At 43.8% G+C, this 22,548-nt stretch overlaps 1 protein-coding gene across 1 annotated transcript in view; it reads right to left on the bottom strand.

Annotated features, from left to right (window-relative positions):
- rnpepl1 (arginyl aminopeptidase like 1) overlaps positions 1 to 22,548 on the bottom strand; it is an 83,908-nt gene that overhangs the window by 29,540 nt on the left and 31,820 nt on the right. Inside the window, exons 3-8 of the mRNA XM_078563979.1 lie at positions 17,132 to 17,283; positions 14,251 to 14,367; positions 12,524 to 12,759; positions 4,667 to 4,780; positions 3,927 to 4,039; positions 3,285 to 3,393 (exon numbers count right to left, since the gene is read on the bottom strand). Coding sequence (XP_078420105.1) covers positions 3,285 to 3,393; positions 3,927 to 4,039; positions 4,667 to 4,780; positions 12,524 to 12,759; positions 14,251 to 14,367; positions 17,132 to 17,283 — 841 coding nt within the window. The remainder of the gene's footprint in view (positions 1 to 3,284; positions 3,394 to 3,926; positions 4,040 to 4,666; positions 4,781 to 12,523; positions 12,760 to 14,250; positions 14,368 to 17,131; positions 17,284 to 22,548) is intronic.

The raw sequence follows: 22,548 nt of genomic DNA, 5'->3' as shown, positions 1-22,548 counted from the left end.
TAAAAATGCAAATGTTAAATCCAACTTATTTACTTGTACCTCAAACCCACCATAATATCTCATCACAAATGCACAAACTTAACGCCTCTATCCTTTCATGTCGAAAACCTCACAATCTGTCTCCCATAACTTTCCCCAGCTGAATCAAATCATTTACATGCAGACACACAGACTTTTTCACAGAATAACCCAATATTCCCCAAAAATATATTTAAAAAACAACCATTCTCACAACAGCTAAGGAGAACCAAGGAACTGATAAAGAAGGGAAGAATAGAATATGAATGTAAACAAAAAACATAAAAACCGACTGTAAGAGCTTCTAATGGTCTGTTAAAAAGGACACGTTTGGCTAAGACAAATGTGAGTCCATTTCAGGCAGCGTCAGGAGATTTTATAATGGGAAACAAAGAAATGGCAGAGAAGCTAAATGATTACTTTGTGTCTGTCCTCACTGAGGAGGATACAAGAAATCTCCCAGAATTTAGAGATCCAAGGGACTAAGGAGAATGAGGAATTTAAGGAAATTAGTTTTAGTAAGAAGTTTGTATTGGAGAAATTAATGGAACTGAAGGTGATAAATCCGCAGGTCCTGATATTTGACATCCCAGAGTGTTGGAAGAGGTAGGTGTGGAGATAGTGGATACATTCAGCATCTTCCAAAATTCTATAGATTCTGGAACAGTTCCTGTAGATTGGAAGGTAGCAAATGTCACCCTGCTATTTGAGAAAGGAGAGAGAGAGAAAACAGGGAACTACAGACCTGTTAGCTTTACATCAGTAGTAGGGAAAATACTAAAATCTGTTCTAAAGGATGTGTTAAATGGAAACTTGGATAAGAATGATCTGATTGGGCATAGTCAACATGGATAAATGAATGGAAAATCATGTTTAACGAACCTGTTGGAGTTTTTTTGAGGGTGTTACTAACAGAATTGATAAAGGGGAATCGGTGGATGTAGTATATTCCAATTTTCAGAAGGCTTTTGATAAAGTTCCCCACAGAAGGTTGCTTGGCAAAATTAAAGCACATGGGATAGGATGTAATACTGGCATGGATTAAGAATTGGTTAACAGGCAGAAAATGGAAAGTAGGAACAAATGAGCATTCTCATGTTGGCAAGCTGTGACTAGTTGGGTACCACAAGGATCAGTGCTTGGGCCCCAGCTGTTCACAATATACATCAATGATTTGGATGTGGGGACCAAATATAATATTTTCAAGTTCGCGAATGACACAAATCTCAGTGGAATATGTGTTGTGAGGAAGATGCAAAGTGGCTTCAAGGGGCTTTGGACAGACATAGTGCATGGGCAAGAACATGGCATATGCAATATAATGCAGAAAAATTTGAGGTTATCCACTTTGGTCAGAGGAACAGAAATGCAGTGTTTCTTAAATGGTTAGAGATTAGGAAGTGTAGATGTACAAAGGGACCAGGGTATTCTCGTTAATAAGTCACTGAAAGCTAACATGCAGATGCAACTAACACCTGTGTGAAATTTCAGTCCCCATACCTTCAGAATGATATTATTGCCATTGAAGGAGTGCAACAAAGGTTCACCAGATTTGTTCCCAGGATGGTGGGACTGTCCAATGAAAAGAGATTGGGGAAACTGGGCCTCTATTCTCTAGAGTTTTGAAGAATGAGAGGTGATCTCATTGAAACCTACAAAATACTTAAAGGAATAGACAGATTAAATGCAGGTAAGATGTTTCCCCAGGATGGGGAATCTAGAACCAGGGAGCATAAAATGAGGAGGAAGCCACTTGGGACTGAGATGTGGAGAAATTTTTTTACTCAGAGGATTGTGCATCTTTGGAATTCTCTCCCGAACAGTGCTGCGGAAGGTCAGTAATTGAGCGTGTTTAAAGTAGGTATTGACAGATTTCTAAATACCAATGACATAAAGGGATATGGGGATAGTGTGGGAAAAAGGCATTGAAATGGATGATCAGCCATGGTTGTACTGAATGGCAGAGTGGGCTCGATGGGCTGAACGGCCAATGAATTGCTCCTATGTTCCTTTGTTCTAATCCTGCCTCTGTCTCTCACCTCCCTGCTGGTCTTACCTCCCGTGTCCAGCCTTGATGCAGCTTGTACTATAGGCGCCCGATACCTCGCGGCAACACTCTTAAAGAAAGGCATCAACTGATCTCAAGTCATGGATGAACTGAAGCTTGCCAGGTGCTCGCCACTTTTATACAGTGGTGAAACAGACTGTTCTAATTATCTGCTGGTGGGGTATATAATTTGGAGGGGGAACATAATTCTGGCAAGTTGGCCTTTTAATGAGCATTCCTGAGATGCAAATGAATGCATATGTGGTTTCTGACATAAATCAGCTGGAAACTCAACCTGCCTTAATCCTATCATCAAAGTCAGGAGAACAAAATTCCAAACTTATTTCCTGCTGACGGGAAACTGACTTTTCCCATCACACCAAATTCCGTGCCCCTGCCCGCCATGATTCCTGCCTGTGGCGGGAGTGAAAAATTCCATCCAAAATAACAAGTTGTGAGTGAATGTTTTCACCTTATCTTCAAGGACCTAAATTGTGCAGGAATCTGTTTTCTTAAGTTAAAGGAAACATGGTCAAAATAAAATCCAAAGCTTGTTTGTCTACCACCTAAGAGAGAGGATGGATGCGTGGGGTAAACCAGGGACTTCAACTAGCCTCTCGGCTGAAAGGTCAGATATAAAGCACAGGCTGTCGCTAACATATCAACACGGTTTTAAAGAAGATGCAAGAATGAGTTATATTATAGCGGTGTATTATTCTCTTTTATATTTAACCCAAACAGTTCTGCGCTAACGATAAGCCTCAGAAATGAGGGCTGAAACTGTAGAAGTCACTAGAAAGAATTAAATACAGAGAAACAAGTTTAAGACACCAGCTGCCCATAATTTTCCTGCCCATTAAAATGGTGGCGGGGAGGAGGGGGACAGGGGAAGCAATCACAGGGTCACAAGCGAACAAGTGGAAACCCCTAGGCTACAGGTCTAGGGAATACAATAAGCACAATTACCTTTGTAACAAATGAATGATCCAAAGTGTACTTGTATTGGCATGCCATCCAATAATAATTAGAGACAAGTTTAAACAAAACAATAATTAGAGACAAGTTTAAACAAAACGAGGAAGAGAAAAATGTGCTCCCCTAACCTTTTGTTCTACAGTAGGCTTTACTTGTGTAAGAGTCAGATGTAGTGGGCAATTGCTTATGGTCGACAAAGCCTCAAATGCTACTTAGAAATATCCATTTCAAACATCTCACCCACCTTCTTTGTTGTCCACACATTTCTCCCTGAGCTCAGGAAAAAAGCCCAGGAAAAACTCCAGTAGATCAGCTGCAACAACACTTGTAAACTTGAACTTTTCTACATAGGCCTAAAAAAAACAGTTATTAACGTTAGCGGCTTAAATCTTCCACGTTAATCATTTGTGCTTCATGTAACAACGGCAACTGAATCAGTTGTAGTGGACCACAGGACCCATTCTATATTTATTAGTGATGTCATTGTGATTGTGAACAGGTTCTATTGCTGACACCACTTGTACATAAAGACATTTTAACAGTGACAGCATTCCATTTATGGAATGGATTACATGTGGCTGTATCAGCAAGGCCCACTTAATATATTTGAAGCATTCCATTTCTCAATAAATCCACAGCACAAAACTGTTTATGTGGAAAATGGAAATTATTCAGCAGTGCAACTGGGAGCGTTTCTCTGAATCTGAGGTTAGGGCATTCAGTTGGGCAAATCAGAGGACTCTTTACTCTGTGATATTCCAGTGTTTTATACAGATGTTAGCAAGATAAGACAGTTGCTACCAGAATAACAGATTTTCTTTGCTATTTATAAAAGGCGGTTTTAAAAATAAAATTAAAAATTAAATAAGCTGCTGAGTAAACTCACTCTGAGGAAGGAGTCGAAGCACTTTGTGTCTCCACAGAGCTGTGACAAGTAGTACACGAAGCAGAATCCTTTCTCATAGGTAAAAAGATTCATCAGACTGCTGGGATTGACACCTGCACAGGAATGTAGAAGAAATATCACAAATAGTCCTTTATCATGTACACTGCAGCTACTCCTCATCACTAACCAAAAACAGTTTAGTGATAAATGTTAGTGATAAGGACTCTTTATACGGACCAGCAATAGATTAATAATGTTGTCTCCACTGTGAAGGCTGAGTTACAATGTGCACATTGCTGGATTCCAGAGTGATTTATAATGCCTCCCTGGATTGGTTTTGAATACAAACTGGTTTATCTCAGCTGTAATACTAACCTTTGAAAAGTGGGGTAGTGAAAGAAAGAACAAGTAAATACAAGCATTTTAATGTAACCATTCTATTGAATAACCTACTGCATCAACAGCAGGGGATTGAGATCCACTAAAGATTCTATACATCAACCATTCAAATCTAAATGATCTACGGAGTGAGTTTTTCAACTATCGTAGTTTAGATCTATCATAGTTCACTGGACTGCAAGTGCCACACCGTATCACGCAGAAACTGCCAAATACCAGTATATTCTGGTGAAAAAGAGAGTTGTGCTCTGAAATCAGAGAGTAGGTTTAGTTTAGTTTAATTAATGCTTTAATGGGGCAGCTGGTTTCATTTAAATTGCAAACAGAGGTAAAATGGAGACCTGGCTCAAACTTCACTTGTAGTCTGCTGACAGGACTCTCATCTCCAAGCAGTTTCAGCTGACGATGCAGTGCTTCCAGTCGGAAAGTGGTTTCAAGACAAGTAAAAGCAGCCCCTGAAAAAGAAGGGAAACCAGTGTATTTTTTTTTCCTCCCTTGAAAATATTTGCTTTCTTTCTGCCAGTTTTTGAATTCTTTTACATCTTGCATTATTCCTTGAATGGGTGGACAGGGTGGTGGTCTACTCCCTCCAACCTGGAACTGGCCACTTGGAGGCATATGAGGTCACCATGAGGGCACCATAGGGTGGCTCATCTTTGAATTTTTCTTCCATCTTACAAGGAAGCAGCTGCCCTCATGTTGGCACATCCAATGGCACAGGTTAGTGTATGAACCATGTATGAACTCAGCTTAAGGGAGAGGGAACTCTTATAATATGGACCAATGTGCAATGGAGCACCTATGTCATGTCACAACACTGAGAATTATATTTAAGTCAGATGCAAGACTTTAAAATGCTGAACTATAACCCTTCTCTCCTCAAAAAGGATTAAACAGAATTATATGTTACGCAGATGGTATTTAAATGGTTTATTTATTAACCATGCATGACTTTTAAAATCATGACATTTCAGATTGCATTTTAGGGAGAAGCTAGTATGGGGAGGATTTTCCTGCAGGCTTTGGGACCCCACATTATGGTTAAATGGGGGCCAGAAGCCCACACTGTGTGCAAAACAGTCACCAGGCTGGGAATTATCCCAATTCAGTCAATTAAAGACCAGAGGGCAGGCACACCATCCAATTAAAACATCAGGCAGGCTCTTGGAGCTGGAGGGCAAATAGGAGAAACAGGTTGTCTTTTCAGTTAAGTGAGGGAGATGGCACCCCAAGATGGAGGTGCCCAATCCCCTTAATTGCCAAGCCACCATTGTGGAGGGGCAGACCCCTCACAGAGCACGCTGCAGCTACAGCTGAAGCTAGGCAGATGGGGAAGAACTCTAACTCTGCCTGGAGCACTGGTCCCTGATCTGCTGCCAGGACGTCACCTCCAAGCTGCTGCCCAGTTCTCTGATACCTCAGGGTAACTGGAGGCTGACTGGAAATTCCAGTCGGACTCCGATAGCCATTAATAGGGCTTAAAAGAGAAGCCTTCGATAAGGTCAATTGGCTACCCACTGCTTGCAGACAGGTAGCCTTGCCACCCCTCATCCCTGCTCGAGGAAAGTAGCCCCAGGATGGGATGGAGCTGGGGAACCTGAATGCCGGCTGGCAACTTGAATTACACACCTGCCCATCTGTGTGTCTGTCCCCATCGGGGCCTAAAAATTCAACCTGTGATGTATAATCTCCTTAAAAATGAAATTACTAACAGTTGTTTTGGGAGCAAAATGTTGTCAATTTTAAAACACAAAGCAACTGCTGATGCCTCATAAGGTCATCCATCACCTTCAGTATTAAGTCAAAAACTTCCTCGGGGTTAGAAACTTGTCAACCTGTTATAATGATGTCCATATTCCCACACGATTTCAATATGTATGCAATCTTTCAGTTGGACCGAAATCATTTGAATGTTATTCAAAATACCGAAGGCTACATTTTTAACATTATGTCTTCCACAATGACGTACATAATAAAGAAAGTTAAATGATTCAGCCTTAGGCACAACAGTCACATTCACTGAGGTACTATGAATTGTTTTACCACAAGAGAGGAAATAAATACCACAAGGACATCTGTCCATTTGAGCTTTGTGATAAAATAAAGCCTGGGTCCATGGACAGTGTTTTAGTGCCAGCACAGTTTTCTGCCATCACTTACAGCTGACAGCAGAAGTACCTGTCCTGAAATGGAAATCATCTTTTTACAAGGCTCTAACAGACAATGTGATTTATTATTTATTTATCATGCTAGTATAAAATAGATGTCCAGAATAGAAAGAAGGATGAAGTTGATTTAATGAGACCAACAGCTACTTCTAAAGGATTTATCGGAAGCATATTTCTCAGCTGATTTGGATTTTTTATTTTAATCACCACTGACAACTGATTTACTATTTAAACTTCGTAACTTCTGTGGGGTTTCTATTCAACCGTCCCCGACACACGTTTTAAAGAGGGCTTTCCATTGGGAATAACCCAGTACCTTTGTTGATTGAAGGAAGAAGGGAGGCCTGGCTCATCAGGCAACTTAAAAGTTGCTTGGCACCCAGCTGCCGATATCCTCACCACAGAATGAGGCCTTTCTGACTCCAGTTGACCCACTAATAATGCTTGCGGAAGCTACAAAGGAAGCCATCAATGACGGCTCCTGGGAGATTAACCATGACTGATGACACATGTGAAAGCACCTTGAAAGCCCAATGAAGCACTGTTAACAAGATCCATTTTACCACCAGAATTTCGTTTCCACGGTCTTTGAGGACTGAAGGTGTTTCAGGTACCCGGATCTCATCTGATATACCATCTCTCAGGTTCTCAAGAATTATGGTTGTCTGCTGCCTGCTACACAATTTTGCCTTTAAAAGCAGCCACTTCATGAAGGCCTTGCAGGAGACCCAAGGGAACTGGAGCATCAGCCAGAAGAGCACCAGTGATGACTGCAAGAGATATTCACACCAATCTGGTACGATAGACTATTTCTTGACTATTGCATCTGGCCAGAGAACGAACAATGCTGTCTTATATCTTCCCCTTCCCACTACAAAGATGCTACCAAAATTGTACTTAGCAACCATACTGTGTAAATTTACTTACTTCTAACAAAGCACCTCAGCAAGGCTCCTTCTACGCCACCTTCCAAATCCACAAACTCTACCAGTTACAACAGGCTTGTCCAACATGTGGCCTGCCGACCGGATTGTGGCCCCCAAAGCCACTGTTCAAAATGCCCGTTAGACACATAAGTGAAGTTGAAGATTCTTCATGGGGCAGCTTCTCCAATCAGAGACTATTCCTCTCCCACGTTTGCTGCTGTTAGGCTCACTAGTGAGCCTATCAGCAGCAAAGATGGGCGAGAAACCACCAGCAAGTTCCCCTCCAAGCCACACACCATCCTGACTTCCTTCCCTGTTACTGAGTCAAAATCCTGGAACTCCCTCCTTAACAGCACTGTGGGTGTACTTACATCACATGGACTGCAACATGATTTCAACTCAAGGCAGCGGCTCACCACCACCTTCTCAAGGGTAATTAGGGATGGGCAATAAATGCTGGCCTAGCCAGCTATGTCTACATCCCGTGAACAAATAAATAAGAAAAATGTGCTTTCTCTTGGTAGTAGTTTGTGATATAAGATTTTATGCTCCTCCTCAGTGCTAACTGATGCCAGAGTGCAAGAGATGGCTGGCTGCTGTATATCAAAGAAACCTCTTAGAAATGCAGCAGGGTGCATCTCATGGAAGATAAGTCCCGACATGGACCTCCGCCAAGCTGCACTTCTTGTACTGCTGAACAGGCAGCCTTTCCTTGCATCCTTTCTGACACACGTGTAGATATCCAAAGGATATGGTGGGAGAGCACAGATGTGCAGTCATTCTGAGAGACAGCATCATAAGAGTACATTCCTGCTATGCTACCAGCACAAGGCTTTGTGTGGTAAAGTAAACCTAATGGTACCCATGTCATCACTGAAGCCCTGAGAGATACTTTCTGTACCCTGGCATCAATTACTGGGGACCAAAATAATCAGCCCTCTCCACACTGGCACTTAGGCATCTATGGCAGTAGTTTAGCTATCTGTGGCAGGACCTCAGACTTCTATCAGTGCTGCTGTTGTGAGGGCCTCCAAAGCGGATCAGCCTGAAGCTGCCAGGCGCTCCAAGGCAGACAATACTGCAGAGAAGCCATTCATCAGGATAACAGGTACAAGCAGAAGATTCCTCCATTTGATCTACCAGCTGCACATTGTTGGAGATATTACTACATATGTTTGTGCTTTGAAAGCATCCTTATTTTAAAAGCATGACCCATGAATTCTGGACCCTGGGGGTCTTCATCTGAGGGAAGTGTATAGGGTTCTGCATAAAGCATGCGGGCAGAAGAGCTGGTGGTAGAACATGAAGTTGAAGAGGCTGCTAACCAGAGCGTCAAGAGTCATCACCCCTCAGCTGTAGAGGTCAAAATCAGATCTCACAGCTCACTGTCTAATGTCCATCTGGATGATCTTATCTGAGATGGTGCTTGGTAGGGAAGAAGTTATACATGGCATGTGTGATCAAGTGCTGCCACGGGTTGAAGCAGAGGACTTGGTGTTAGTTCTTCCTCTCCATGCATACCAGATGGTGGCGGTGACGTAGTGGTATTGTCACTGGACTAGTAATCCAGAGACTCGGGTTTGAATCCCACCATGGCAGATCTGGAATTTAAGGTCTAATGGTGACCATGAAATGATGGTCGATTGCCATTAAAACCCATCTGATTCACTAATGAAATCTGCCGTTTCCTACATGTGATCGACATGTGGTTGACTCTTAAATGCTCCCTGAAATGGTCTAGCAAGCCACACATCAAACCGCTTCGAAATCTGCAAAAAGGAATGAAACTGGACGGACCACCCGGCATCGACCTAGGCACCGGACATGACCCTGCAAAGTTCTCCTTACTAAGATCTGGGAAATCTGAGATCTAGTCAAGCAACAGCCTGATATAGTCATACTGATGGAATCATCCCTTACAGATAATGCCCAGACACCACCCCAGCAGAGGTGGCAGCACAGTGGTATACAGTCAGGAGGGAGTTGCCCTGAGAGTCCTCAACATTGACTCCGGATCCCACGAAGTCTCATGGCGTCAGGTCAAACGGGCAAGGAAGCCACCTGCTGATTACCACATACCACCCCGCCTCACCCCACCATCCTAGCTGATGAATCAGTACTCCTCCATGTCGAATACCATTTGGAGGAAGCACTGAGGGCAGCAAGGGTGCAGAATGTGCTCTGGGTGGGGGACTTCAATGGACCGCTGCTAGACTGGGTCTGCGGCAGATGGTGAGGGAACCAACAAAAGGGAAAAACATACTTGACCTCATTCTCACCAACCTGCCTGCCGCAGATGCTTCTGTCGATGACAGTAGCGAAAGAAGTGATCACTGCACAGTCCTTGCAGAGACTAAGTTCCGTCTTCACATTGAGGATGCCCTTCATCGTGTTGTGTGGCACTACCACCATGCTAAGTGGAATAGATTTCAAACAGATCTAGCAACTCAAGACAGGGCAACCATGAGGTGCTGTGAGGCATCAGCAGCAGAATTTTACTCAACCACAATCTGTAACCTCATGGCCTGGCATACCCCCCACTCTGCCATTACCACCAAGCCAGGGGATCAACCCTGCTTCAATGAACAGTGCAGGAGGGCATGCCAGGAGCATATCTAAAAATGAGGTGTCAACCTGGTGAAGCTACAGCACAGGGCTGCTTGCATGCCAAACAGCATAAGTGGCAAGTGATAGACAGAGCGAAGCAATTCCATAACCAACAGATCAGGTCTAAGCTCTGCAGTCCACCACATCCAGGTGGTGGACAATTAAACAACTCACTGGAGGAGGTCACTCCACAAATATCTCCAACCTCATCAACTGAGGGAGCCCAGCATATCAGTGCAAAAGATAAGGCTGAAGCATTTGCAAGAATCTTCAGCCAGAAGTGCAGAGTGGATGATTCATCTCGACCTCCTCTGCAGGTCGCCAACGTCACTGATGCCAATCTTCAGCAATTCAATTCACTCCGCATGACATCAAGAAACGGCTGAAGGCACTGGATACTGCAAAGGCTATGGGCCCTGACAATATTCTGGCAATAGTACTGAAGACTTGTGCTCCAGAACTTGCCGCGCCCCTAGCCAAGCTGTTCCCGTACAGCTACAACACTGGCATCTACCCGGCAATGTGAAAAATTGCCTAGGTACGTACCATACACAAAAAGCAGGAGAACTTCAACCTGGCCAATTACTGCCCCATCAGTCTACTCTTATCATTACTAAAATGATGGGAGGGATCATCAATAGTGCTATCAAGCAGCTATTGCTTAGCAATAACCCGCTCACTGATGCTCAGTTTGGGATCTGCCAGGGTCACTCAGCTCCCGATCTCATTACAGCTTTGGTTCAAACATGGACAGAAGAGCTGATCTCCAGAGGTGAGGTGAGAGTAATTGCCCTTGACATCAAGGCATCATTTGACCGAGTGTGGCATCGGGAACCCTTGTAAAGCTGGAGTCAATGGGAATCAGAGGGGGAGCTCTCTGCCAGTTGGAATCATACCTAGCAGAAAGGAAGATGGTTGTAGTTGTTGAAGGTCAGTCATCTCAATTCCAGAGCATCACTGCAGGAGTTCCTCAGGGTAGTGTCCTAGGCGCAGCCATATTCAGCTGCTTCATCAATGACCTTCCTTCCAACATAAGGTCTGATGGGGGGATGTTCACTGATGATTGCACAATGTTGAGCACCATTCGCAACTCCTCAGATACTGAAGCTTTCCATGTCCAAATGCAGCAAGACCTGGATAATATCCAGGCTTGGGCTAACAAGTAGCAAGTAGTGCTACTTTCACACCACAAAGTGCCAGGTAATGAGCATCTCCAACAAGAGAGAATCTAACCATCACTCCTTGATATTCAATGGCATTACCATCACTGAATCCCCCACTATCAACATCCTGGGGGTTACCGTTGGCCAGAAACCAGAATAAATACTCTGGCTTCAAGAGCAGGTCAGAGGCTAGGAATCTTACGACGAGTAACACTTCCTGACGCCACAAAGCCTGCCCACCAACTATAAGGCACAAGGCAGGAGTGTGATGGAATACCACCACTTGCCTGGATGAGTGCATCCCCAACAATACAAGAGAAGCTGGATACCATCCAGGATGAAGCAGCTTGATTGGCACCCCATCCACAAACATTCACTCCCTCTACCATCGACGCACAGTGGCAGCAGTGTGTACCATCTACAAGATGCACTGCAGGAACTTACCAAGGCTCCTTAGACAGTACCTTCCAAACCCACGAACACTACTACCTAGAGGGACAAGGGCAGCAGACACATCGGAACACCACCATCTGGAAATTCCCCCTCTAAGCTACTCACCATTCTGACTTGGATGTATATTGCCTTTCCTTCACTGTCGCTGGGTCAAAATCTGGGGACTCCCTCCCTAACAGCACTGTGGGTGTACCTACAACGCATGGACTGCAGTGGTTCAAGAAGGCAGCTCACCACCACCTTCCTGAGGGCAATTAGGGATGGGCAATAAATGCTGGCCCAGCCAGCGACGGCCAGATCCAACGGATGAATAAAAAAAAGACCAAGAAAAGGCACAGGACACAAAGAGAGGTTTGAATGGGTTCCAAGGGAGCAGAGTTCACACGTCACTTTCAGTAGGAGTGGTACGCGTTTATGACCCAATTCGCTGATAAAGCAATAATGGACGAGAAGGAAAGAAGAAAAATGGCATGGCATTCTCCTGCATTCCATGAGGGCAGAGGTGGTGAAATCTCTCTCTTGTGTTACAGGCATTATTTTGCTTTAACAACGCAAAACATTGGGATCATTAGGTGCTGAGAGGCATAGTCAAACCCAGATGTTATCAGATAGACCACAATGGTGGTAATGACAGATGCATGAACCAAGCAATTAATGGAGCAATTCAACATTGAATTCTCTTGGTATGGAATGATGTTCTGAAGGAACAATGGTCTGAATGGTCAATTTCCAAACATTTAAATTAATAGCAGGAAAATCAGGCCCTACAAATCCACAATTTTCAGGCTAATGTTCCCTGTCATTCTGCACAGAGAATGCCCAAATACAGAATCAGGCTTAATGTGCATTCAGTATTAAGAGAATAGAAAATATGTACTCACCATAGGTTTCCGTGGTGATACGACGTTGCGCATATGTTGCTAACCCCTCACTCAGCCACATCTCTTCCCATGTGGCATTGGTAACTGCATTTCCAAACCAACTATGTGCGATTTCATGGATAACATCAATAATGAGAAACTCATCACTTTCCAAAATGCAGGAAATAATGAAAGTCAAACAGGGGTTTTCCATTGCAACAATTGGAAAAGAGGGCGGAAGGAAAACAACATCATACCTGAAGAGAAAACAGAACGGTTACATTCCACAAAACTTCATTTTCTTTCAAATATTCCAAGCACTTTCTCGATTTCCTCAATGGGTCAGTGTGGAAAAGGAATCAGTACGATCCTGAGTCAACAAAGACCAGTATACTCCGAGGTTATTCCTGGTCAACACTGAATTAATCAATCATAGCTTGGAGGTACTAAATCATGGTCCCTGCATCACCACACTAAAGAGCGACAAAAAAAATCAACAAGGTTTCTTACTCATAGTCACTCTCCAGTGATTCCTGCTAGAAAAGTACATGAGAAGGATAAGATCGTACTCTCCTGTGATGCGTGTACAGGATATCCTGCCAAAATTCACGACTAAGCTCCTAAGTGCAGTGTGATCACATAAATTTAGAACTGGAGAGTTTTCCAGCACCCTTAGACTATACTTCAGCATGAAATACGGCTCCAGGAGAGGACAGGGAGAGAAAAAAAATGAAATTACAGCAAAGCACGCTGTTCCAAATGTTTAAATCAGGGCTCCAGGAAACAGCACTAAATAACATAACTGATTAGCATAAGAACAGCTTCCTGTAAAAGGGGAAGCAGGAAAATGTGGAGGATTATGGGGCTGGGGAAGGATCAATTGCAGCCCTGGCAAAGAACTGCTATAGATGTGATGGGCCCAATTACCTCCTTCAGTACTGTATGATTCTAGAAAATCTAATCCTAATGGTGTCAGCCTATATTAATGGAGGAATTCTTCTAAATTATGAAGCAGATTTATTATTATGCAAGCAACCTTTCACCTACCCTAATTTCCTACCACTAAGCTTCAAGTTAGCAGCAACCTGTGCATTTTCAGTAGACCCACCTCCAGCTTCATAAGCATTTTACAAAATATCTTTCATGTTACTCTCCTGCTCTCTTGCAAACCATGTGCCATTGTATAACTTGCTGAGTTCAGGAAATAGCCATTTTAGTATATGGGTATTTCCCTTGTAGTGAACCAGCAGGGAAGCATCCTGCGGCAGCTAATCATCCAGCCAAGACTTTCATTTAAACTAAGGCTTGCAAGTTCATGTGGCAAGTAGCTTTGGGGCTCAAAGCGATGAGCATCTGATCAGAAAGTAAGCTGCCCTTTCCCTTCAGCATCAGTCAAACCCAGCGAAGTCAAACATAATTTCTGTGCTAGTTATTCTTTCATTTTTTAAGGTACAATGCACCGGTTATCTGCAAGACAGAAATCAGATGACTTGCTCCCAGAAGTGGAGGAGCACTCTCCAGTTTGATTTATTCATTAATCTTTCCTCTTGATGGGGAAGCGCCACAATCATAAATCAGATAACACCACAAAGTACTGGCTAAGCTATGATCAGTAACTTGATATTTAAGAAAGAAGGAAAATATTCTTTGCTTCCCGCGCTTGACAGCAGATGTACCAGTTTCCATCACACACCTGCTATCACCATATCCACTGTTAAACCACATCCAAACTTAGATTAGTTTATTACCTTTCCCACATATAAGGCCCAAAGAGATTCTCTGCAGCACTCAGCCACCGTTCTACAGTGCCATTTAGTTTTGCAGTTGCAATTTTTAACAAACAAGGTTCAGCCCAAACTCTGCTTCTAGATAAAAGAAAAAAGAGAAGAACAATCAGAGAAACTCAGGTACACAGTTAATAAAGGAACAGGCAGCCTGAATAGATAGATGTAGGGAATAAGGAGCTTAAACCTACGCTCAAGCATAAATTTTAAATCCTAAGACTGCCAGCAGCTCTTCAGGAAATTCCAGGCTCCCTAAGCTAACTTTTTTTTTAAGATTTCAGCTTATGCAGTACAATACGGAAACAAACCAGAACACGAATCATAAATAGCTTAATTAATGCTGCAGTTTTGCCTGCTTGGCTCACTTGGAAGTACTCTTGTTTGAGCCAGAGTGTTGTGGGGTTAAGCTCCATTCTTGCATTTGTGTGCATAATCTAGACAGACACTTCATTGCAACACTAAGGCCTGAATTTTCAGCTCAGCGAGCAGGGGCGGGGCCCATAAATTGACGCGGGGTGATGTTGGGCGTGCGTCCCGTCGTTATTTCCATTTTCAGTCCAGCGGGCGCACAGCCGAGTCGGCTGCATGTCCACCGAACTGTCAAAGGCCATTTAAAAACTAATTAAACTAATAAACTGAGTTGCCCGTCCAACCTTAAGGTTGGCTGGGGGGGAGGGGGCAGGCGAAGAGCCCAGGCAGCCTTTGCATTTTTCATGGAACCTCAACCACGGGCGGGATGAGGTTTCATGAAGTGTTTAGAAATTGATTAAAAATTTTTATAAAAATTCATTGACACTGTCGCATGAGGGGACATGTCTTAAAATTTTTTATTTTCTTTATTTAGATTTTTAAAACTTAAACTAATTTCTGCGCTCTTTCACATGCGAAAGGGCGCAGGCCCCGACTCAGGGAACCACCCCCACCTCCCCGCCAGCCTGCACAAGGAGCGCTCAGTGCTTCCAGGTGCACGTCACGTTGGGCAGGCCTTAATTGGCCCGCCCACATAAAATGGCAGTACGGACCTGATCGGGGGTGCCAATCGGGTCAGCGCCTGCTCCCCTCCCCCCCGTCCCCGCACAACCCCCCTGACATGGGGGGAATTCTCCCCTAAGGGAGTTTATGTATATATACTTTGAGTTTGATAAGAAGACCGGCCCACATGCTATCAAATTTCTCCTAATGCCACCCATAGGGTGCATGCACTTTTGGACATCTCTCATTGGACCTGTTGGCACCCTGCAACAAATCGTGATTTTTTGATATATATATATATATATATATTTATATATATATACAGCGGAGCTCCGGATATTGAACCTCACCATAATAAGGGAGCTGCTGTGGTAGGAGACTGCACCAGCAAGTGATCAGGAAAATTCAGATGGACTGTGGATTTGCAATTGCAGGTGGGGGGGAAAATAGAGATTGGTGCTCACTGAGGCTGCATTCTGGGCTAAGGAATGCCATGGAGGCTGCAGTCAAGGGCCAGAGTGGGAGCTGGGGAATGTGGGCGGGTTATGGAGGTGACAATCTAGCGGGAGGAGTGGGGCTGTTGGCCTCGGAGGCAATTGTGGAGTTGAAATATGACATCAGGAACTGGCTTCAGAGAAAACATCAAAGGGCCAGGGAGTGGATTGAGGATCGGAGGCACTGGAGAGAGACTGGGTGTCAGGACAAGGGCCCAGATGTCAGGGACCTTGGAACCAAGAATGCTGACAACCATCCGTACTTAACTGTGCTTTAAAAATTACGCAATGTTTGGGGCTGCTTTTCACAGATGCAACCAGCATCTGCCTTGGGTAAAACCAATCTTTTCACAAGGACATAGGCATATAGGAACAGGAGTAGGCCCATTCAGCCCCTTGAGCCTGTTTCAACATTCAATGAGGTCATAGCTGATCTGCGACATAACTCCAAATACCCACCTTTGCACATATCTCTTAATACCTTTGGCTAACAAAAATCCATCTATTGCACTTTTAAAACTAACAACTGATCTTGCACCAATACAAACATACGAAGTAGAGGCAGAAGTAGGCCATTTGGCCCTCGAGCCTGCTCCACCATTCAATAAGATCATGGCTGATCTGTTTGAGTTTCGAGTTCTACATTCCCATCTCCTCTTGATAACCTTTGATTCCCTTGCCTAACAAGAATCTATCTACCTCTGCCTTAAAAATATTCAGTGACCCCGCCTCCACTGCCTTCTGAAGCAGAGAGTTCCAAAGTTGCACAAACCTCAGAGAAAAAATTGTCTTCTCATCTTCGTATTGCAATTGCTGTTTGCAGAAGAGAATTCCAAAGTTCTCCCGCTTTTTGCGTGAAAAAGCTTCTCGTTTGTTCTTAACTAAAATGGCGGATGGTACACATTCCGTCAGAAGTGTGCATATGCTTCCTACCAAAAAAAAAGGATCACTACATGGCCCAATTTAAACTCCATTAACTGGTCGAAAGAGTGAAGCTGAGTTCCCCACACCAACGTACACGCATCATTTAGAAGTTCTTCCAATAAAACTGCAAATTGCATCTATCAGCCCTAGCCCCTTTCTCCTGTACCACTGGCTTAGGCCCTAGAGTTTTGTTTGATTGCTTTTGTGCAAGAAGATTTTTTTCTTTTTGGGAGATTTTATCAGTGGTTATTCCCATCCCTCAGGAAATTAAATAAAATGAGGGAAACTGCTAGCTAAAAGCGGTACATTGTTATGGGCAGTGTTGGCTCGATAAATCCAGCTGTTTGTATGTTTTGATCAGGAATGGATTTGGGTGAAGCGATTAGATTTATATCTATGGCTTGGTAATTAGGAATAGGATATTAATATCCGCTTACTGTCACAAAAGTGCTTACCGTGGACCTATATCTGCAGAAATTAGATCTCCAGCTACGAGCGCTAACAAGTATGCAGGAACTGGATACTCCATCTGGAATCGGTATATGTTCTTTTGCTCATCAAATGTGCTCCGAGTTGCACTCATTAGTACTTTAATACCAGGTGGAACCTAAGAAACAAAACAGAACATATAAAAAGGGTATTGTTTTCTGACACTATAGTCTTTACAAAGTCAAGAAGCCGAGGGAAGCCAGGTACACAAGCGATTTAATAACATGGAGGGCCAGCATAAATCAAACACCTAGAAAAAAAATAGCAAGAACTGTCTCTCTTTAATCAATGTTCCAAATTACGGATATGTGCCAAAAACAGAGCACACACCGAGCAGTTTCGATCACCAGAACATGCATAATAAAGAGCCACATTAACTCTCTAGGAACAAATTTATTTAGGCATTATGAAGCAACAGGGCATTTAACATAGCAAACTAAAGGACATTACACTTGGGGAAAGGTCCACTCACTGCCAAAAGTACCAGAATCATGCAATGGGCATACGTATACGTGGTGCCGAACATCTGATTTCATTGGAACAGTTTTTCTTTAAGTTTTGAGGTCATGGTACATATGCCAATACTGGCATCATTATTGCCACCAAAATTATGTTAATCAGTAACAAATTACACATTTTCAACTGTAGCACTCTTCAATCTCCTTGTGCAAATTTTAAATGAGCACTGACAGTGGTTGAAACAGGCCTCATTTAAATCAAGGGCGTATCATTTAAGATCAGTTGTATTTTCTGCTTTTCAAAAGTAGGAAATTGGCTCAGTTTGCATTGCTAACTTCATTATTTTCTGTTGCTGAACTTTCCAGCCAAGGCTCCTACCAGCTACACTAGGCATAGCAAGTTGTTCATAAAACATGCCAGAGTTCTGCAAGTGAAAGGAAGCTTTTCTTTGGTGGCCAACAAGTTACAGATGCAACTTCAGAGACACTAGGGTTGTTTTTGAACTCTTTGCCTGGGGGTAAAACTGGTGTTACAGATCAGTTGTCCATTATAGAAGCCACTTGATTTTCATTTTTGCTGATGTCTACCCCATTATTTTGAGGGACTTAACAGCCAGAGGTCGTGGTACACATTGGTACTAACGACACAGGCAGGAAGAATGATGAGGTCCTGCAGCGGGAGTTAGGCAGAAAGTTAAAAAACAGGACCTCTAGGGTTGTAATCTCAGGATTACTCCCTGCGCCATGTGCCACTGAGGCTAGAAATAGGAAGATAGTGCAGCTAAACACGTGGCTGAACAGATGGTGTAGGAGGGAGGGTTTCCAATATCTGGATCAGTGGGATCTCTTCTGGGGCAGGTGGGACCTGTACAAGAAGGACGGGTTGCATCTAAACTGGAGGGGCACCAATATCCTGGCTGCGAGGTTTGTTAGTGTCACTCGGGAGGGTTTAAACTAGTATGGCAGGGGGGGTAGGAACCAGAGCAATAGGTCAGCGGGTGAAATAAATGACTGGGAACCAGTGAATACGGCCAGTAGGACTAAGAGGAAGGGCAGGCAGGGAGAAATTACTGAACACAGTGGGACTGGGGATCTGAAATGCATGTTTCAATGCAAGAAGTATAACAGGCAAGGCAGATGAGCTTAGAGCTTGGATTAGTACTTGGGACTATGATGTTATTGCTATTACAGAGACTTGGTTGAAGGATGGACAGGATTGGCAGACCAACGTTCCAGGATTTAGATGTTTCAGGCAGGATAGAGAGGGATGTAGAAGAGGTGGGGGAGTTGCACTGCTGGTTAAAGGGAATATCACAGCTGTACGACAGGAGGACACCTCAGTGGGCTCATCTAGTGAGGCAATATGGGTAGAGCTCCGAAATAGGAAGGGTGCAGTCACAATGTTGGGGGTTTACTATAGGCCTCCCAATTGCCAGCGGGAGATTGAGGAACAGTTATGTAGGCAGATTTTGGAAAGATGTAAAAGCAATAGGGTTGTTGTGGTGGGTAATTTTAACTTTCCCTATATTGACTGGGAATCACTTAGTGCTAGGGATTTGGATGATGCAGAATTTGTAAGGTGCATCCAGGAGGGCTTCCTGAGACAATATGTAGATCGTCCATCTAGGGAAGGGGCAATACTGGACCTGGTATTAGGGAATGAACCCGGCCAGGTGGTCGAAGTTTCAGTAGGGGAGCATTTCGGGAAAAGTGACCATAATTCAGTAAGTTTCAAGGTACTGGTGGATAAGGATAACAGGAGTCCTTCGGTTAAGGTGCTTAATTGGGGGAAGGCTAAATATAACAATATTAGGCAGGAACTGAGGAATCTAGACTGGAGGCGGATGTTTGAGGGCAAATCAACAACTGACATGTGGGGGGCTTTCAAACGTAAGTTGATAAGAATTCAGGACCGGCATGTTCCTGCTAGGATGAAGGATAAGCGTGGCAAGTTTCAGGAACCTTGGATAACGAAAGATATTGTGAGATTAGTCAAAAAGAAAAGGGAAGCATTCGTAAGGGCTAGAAGGCTGGGAACAGATGAAGCCCGTGGAGAATATAAAGAAAGTAGAAAGAAACTTAAGCAAGGAGTCAGGAGGGCTAAAAGGGGTCATGAAAAGTCACTGGCAACCAGGATTAAGGAAAATCCCAAGGCCTTTTATGCATATGTAAAAAGCAAGAGGATAGCCAGGGAAAAGGTAGGCCCACTCAGGGACAGAGGTGGGAATCTGTGTGTGAAGCCAGAGGAAATGGGAGAGATACTAAATGAATACTTCTCATCGGTATTCACCAAAGGACCAAAGAGCGGTCGATTTGTCTAGGGAAGAGTGTGTAGATAGCCTGGATCATGTTGAGATCAAAAAAGAGGTGTTAGGCGTCTTGAAGAATATTAAGGTGGATAAGTCCCCAGGGCCAGATGGGATCTACCCCGGAGTACTGAGGGAGGCAAGGGAGGAGATTGCTGGGGCCGTGACAGAAATCTTTGTATCCTCACTGGCTACGGTTGAGGTCCCAGAGGACTGGAGAATGGCCAATGCTGTTCCATTGTTTAAGAAGGGTAGCAGGGATAATCCAGGAAATTACAGGCCAGTGAGCCTTACGTCAGTGGTAGGGAAATTATTGGAGAAGATTCTTCGTGATAGGATTTACTACCATTTGGAAGCAAATGGGTGTATTAGTGAGAGGCAGCATGGTTTTGTGAAGGGGAGGTCGTGTCTCACTAACTTGATCGAGTTTTTGGAGGAAGTGACAAAGATGATCGACGATGGAAGGGCAGTGGATGTTATATCCATGGATTTCAGTAAGGCCTTTGACAAGGTCCCTCATGGCAGACTGGTACAGAAGATAAAGTCGCACGGGATCAGAGGTGAGCTGGCAAGATAAATACAGAATTGGCTTGGTCATAGATGACAGAGGGTAGCAGTGGAAGGGTGCTTTTCTGAATGGAGAGCTGTGACTAATGGTGTTCTGCAGGGATCAGTGCTGGGACCTTTGCTGTTTGTAGTATACATAAATGATTTGGAGGAAAATGTAACTGGGCTAATTAGTAAGTTTGCAGACGACACTAAGGTTGGAGGAGTTGCAGATAGTGAAGAGGATTGTCAAAGGATACAACGGGACATAGATCGGTTGAAGACTTGGGCGGAAAAATGGCAGATGGGTTGAATCCGGACAAATGCGAGGTAATGCATTTTGGAAGGTCTAATACAGGCAGGAATTATACAGTAAATGGCAGAACCCTTAAGTGCATTGACGGGCAAAGGGATCTGGGTGTACAGGTCCACAGGTCACTGAAAATGGCAACACAGGTGGATAAGGTAGTCAGGAAGGCATATGGCATGCTTGCCTTCATTGGCAGGGGTATTGAGTATAAAAGCTGCAGCTGTATAGAACCTTGGTTAGGCCACACTTGGAATATTGCGTGCAATTCTGGTCGCCACATTACCAGAAGGATATGGAGGCATTGGAGAGGGTGCAGAGGAGATTTACCAGGATGCTGCCTGGTCTGGAGGTTATTAGCTATGAGGAGAGGTTGGAGAAACTCGGATTGTTCTCACTAGAGCGACGGAGATTGAGGGGCGACTTGATAGAAGTTTACAAAATTATGAGTGGCATGGACAGAGTAGATAGTCAGAAGCTTTTTCCCAGGGTGGAAGAGTCAATTACTAAGGGACATAGATTTTAGGTGAGAGGAGAAAACTATAGAGGAGATGTGCAGGGCAAGTTTTTTACGCAGAGGGTAGTGAGTGTCTGGAATTCGCTGCCAGAGGAGGCGGTGGAAGCAAGTACGATAGTGGTGTTTAAGAGGCAGCTTGACAAATACATGAATAGGATGGGAATAGAGGGATACGGACCCCGGAAGTGCAAAATGTTTTAGTATGACAGGCAATATGATCGGCGCAGGCTTGCAGGGCCGAAGGGCCTGTTCCTGTGCTGTACTTTTCTTTGTTCTTATGAAATGAGAGGTGGGGGTCAGTGTTTTGTAGTCTGCAACACTCAAGTGCCAGCTCATGTGAGCTGAATTCTTAGTGCATACATTGTACGTTTTTTTGTATAAAACCATTTATGTCCATGAACATAGGGAATAGAAACAGGAATAGGCCATTCAGCCCCTCAAGCCTGCTCTGCCATCCAACTAGATCATGGCTGATCTTGTACTTCAACGCCATTTCCCCCCACCATCCCATATTGCTTGATGTCTTTAAAATGCGGAAGTCTATCGATCTCTGTCATGAACACACTCAATGGCTGGAGCCTCCACGGCCCTCTGGGGTAGAAAATTCCAAAGATTAACCACCCTCGGAGTGAAGAATTACCTCCTCATCTCAGTCCCAACTATTTCAAAAACGTCTTAAAACATTTCAAAAAACAAATTAGCATAATTTCCAGTGTTAACTTGTGCAATAAACCATCAAGCATAGTCAATATGTTAAAACATTCATTCATTCTCTGCCTGAAGGCAGGGACTTGGCTCATTCTCTGTTGATCCTGAGCCACTTCCTTGGCAGTTTTTTGCCAGTGGTGATTTGCCACTGCTTTCCATCCTCAGGGGCAGGGCGAGGAGGCAAGTCCCCAAGTCTACCTCAGCTGGAACAGGAATTGAACCTGCTCAGGGATTTAACCAACTAAGCCAACCGGCCCCCACATTAAAACATTCTAAAGTGAAATTGGACGGATCCCGGATTCTGTTGGAGTGGAAGAAATTGTTTTCCTGAAGCCAAGGTGGGAAACTGAATACCCATATGACCTTACCATTTATTCTTGTGCATTTGTGATTATTGATATAATTTTCGCCTAAATTTTCTTTAAGTCTGTACACTCGTTTTAGTCGCAGCTTAAAAAATAAATTGGACTGGGAGCATTATAGCAAGAGCATTTATGAGTGGTAAATGCTCAGCCACAGCAAATGCAGTATTACTCCATTG

The sequence above is a fragment of the Cetorhinus maximus genome, chromosome 19 (assembly GCF_964194155.1).
Source record: "Cetorhinus maximus chromosome 19, sCetMax3.hap1.1, whole genome shotgun sequence".
NCBI classification, from domain to species: domain Eukaryota; kingdom Metazoa; phylum Chordata; class Chondrichthyes; order Lamniformes; family Cetorhinidae; genus Cetorhinus; species Cetorhinus maximus.
This window is presented reverse-complemented; position numbering and strand designations above follow the sequence as displayed.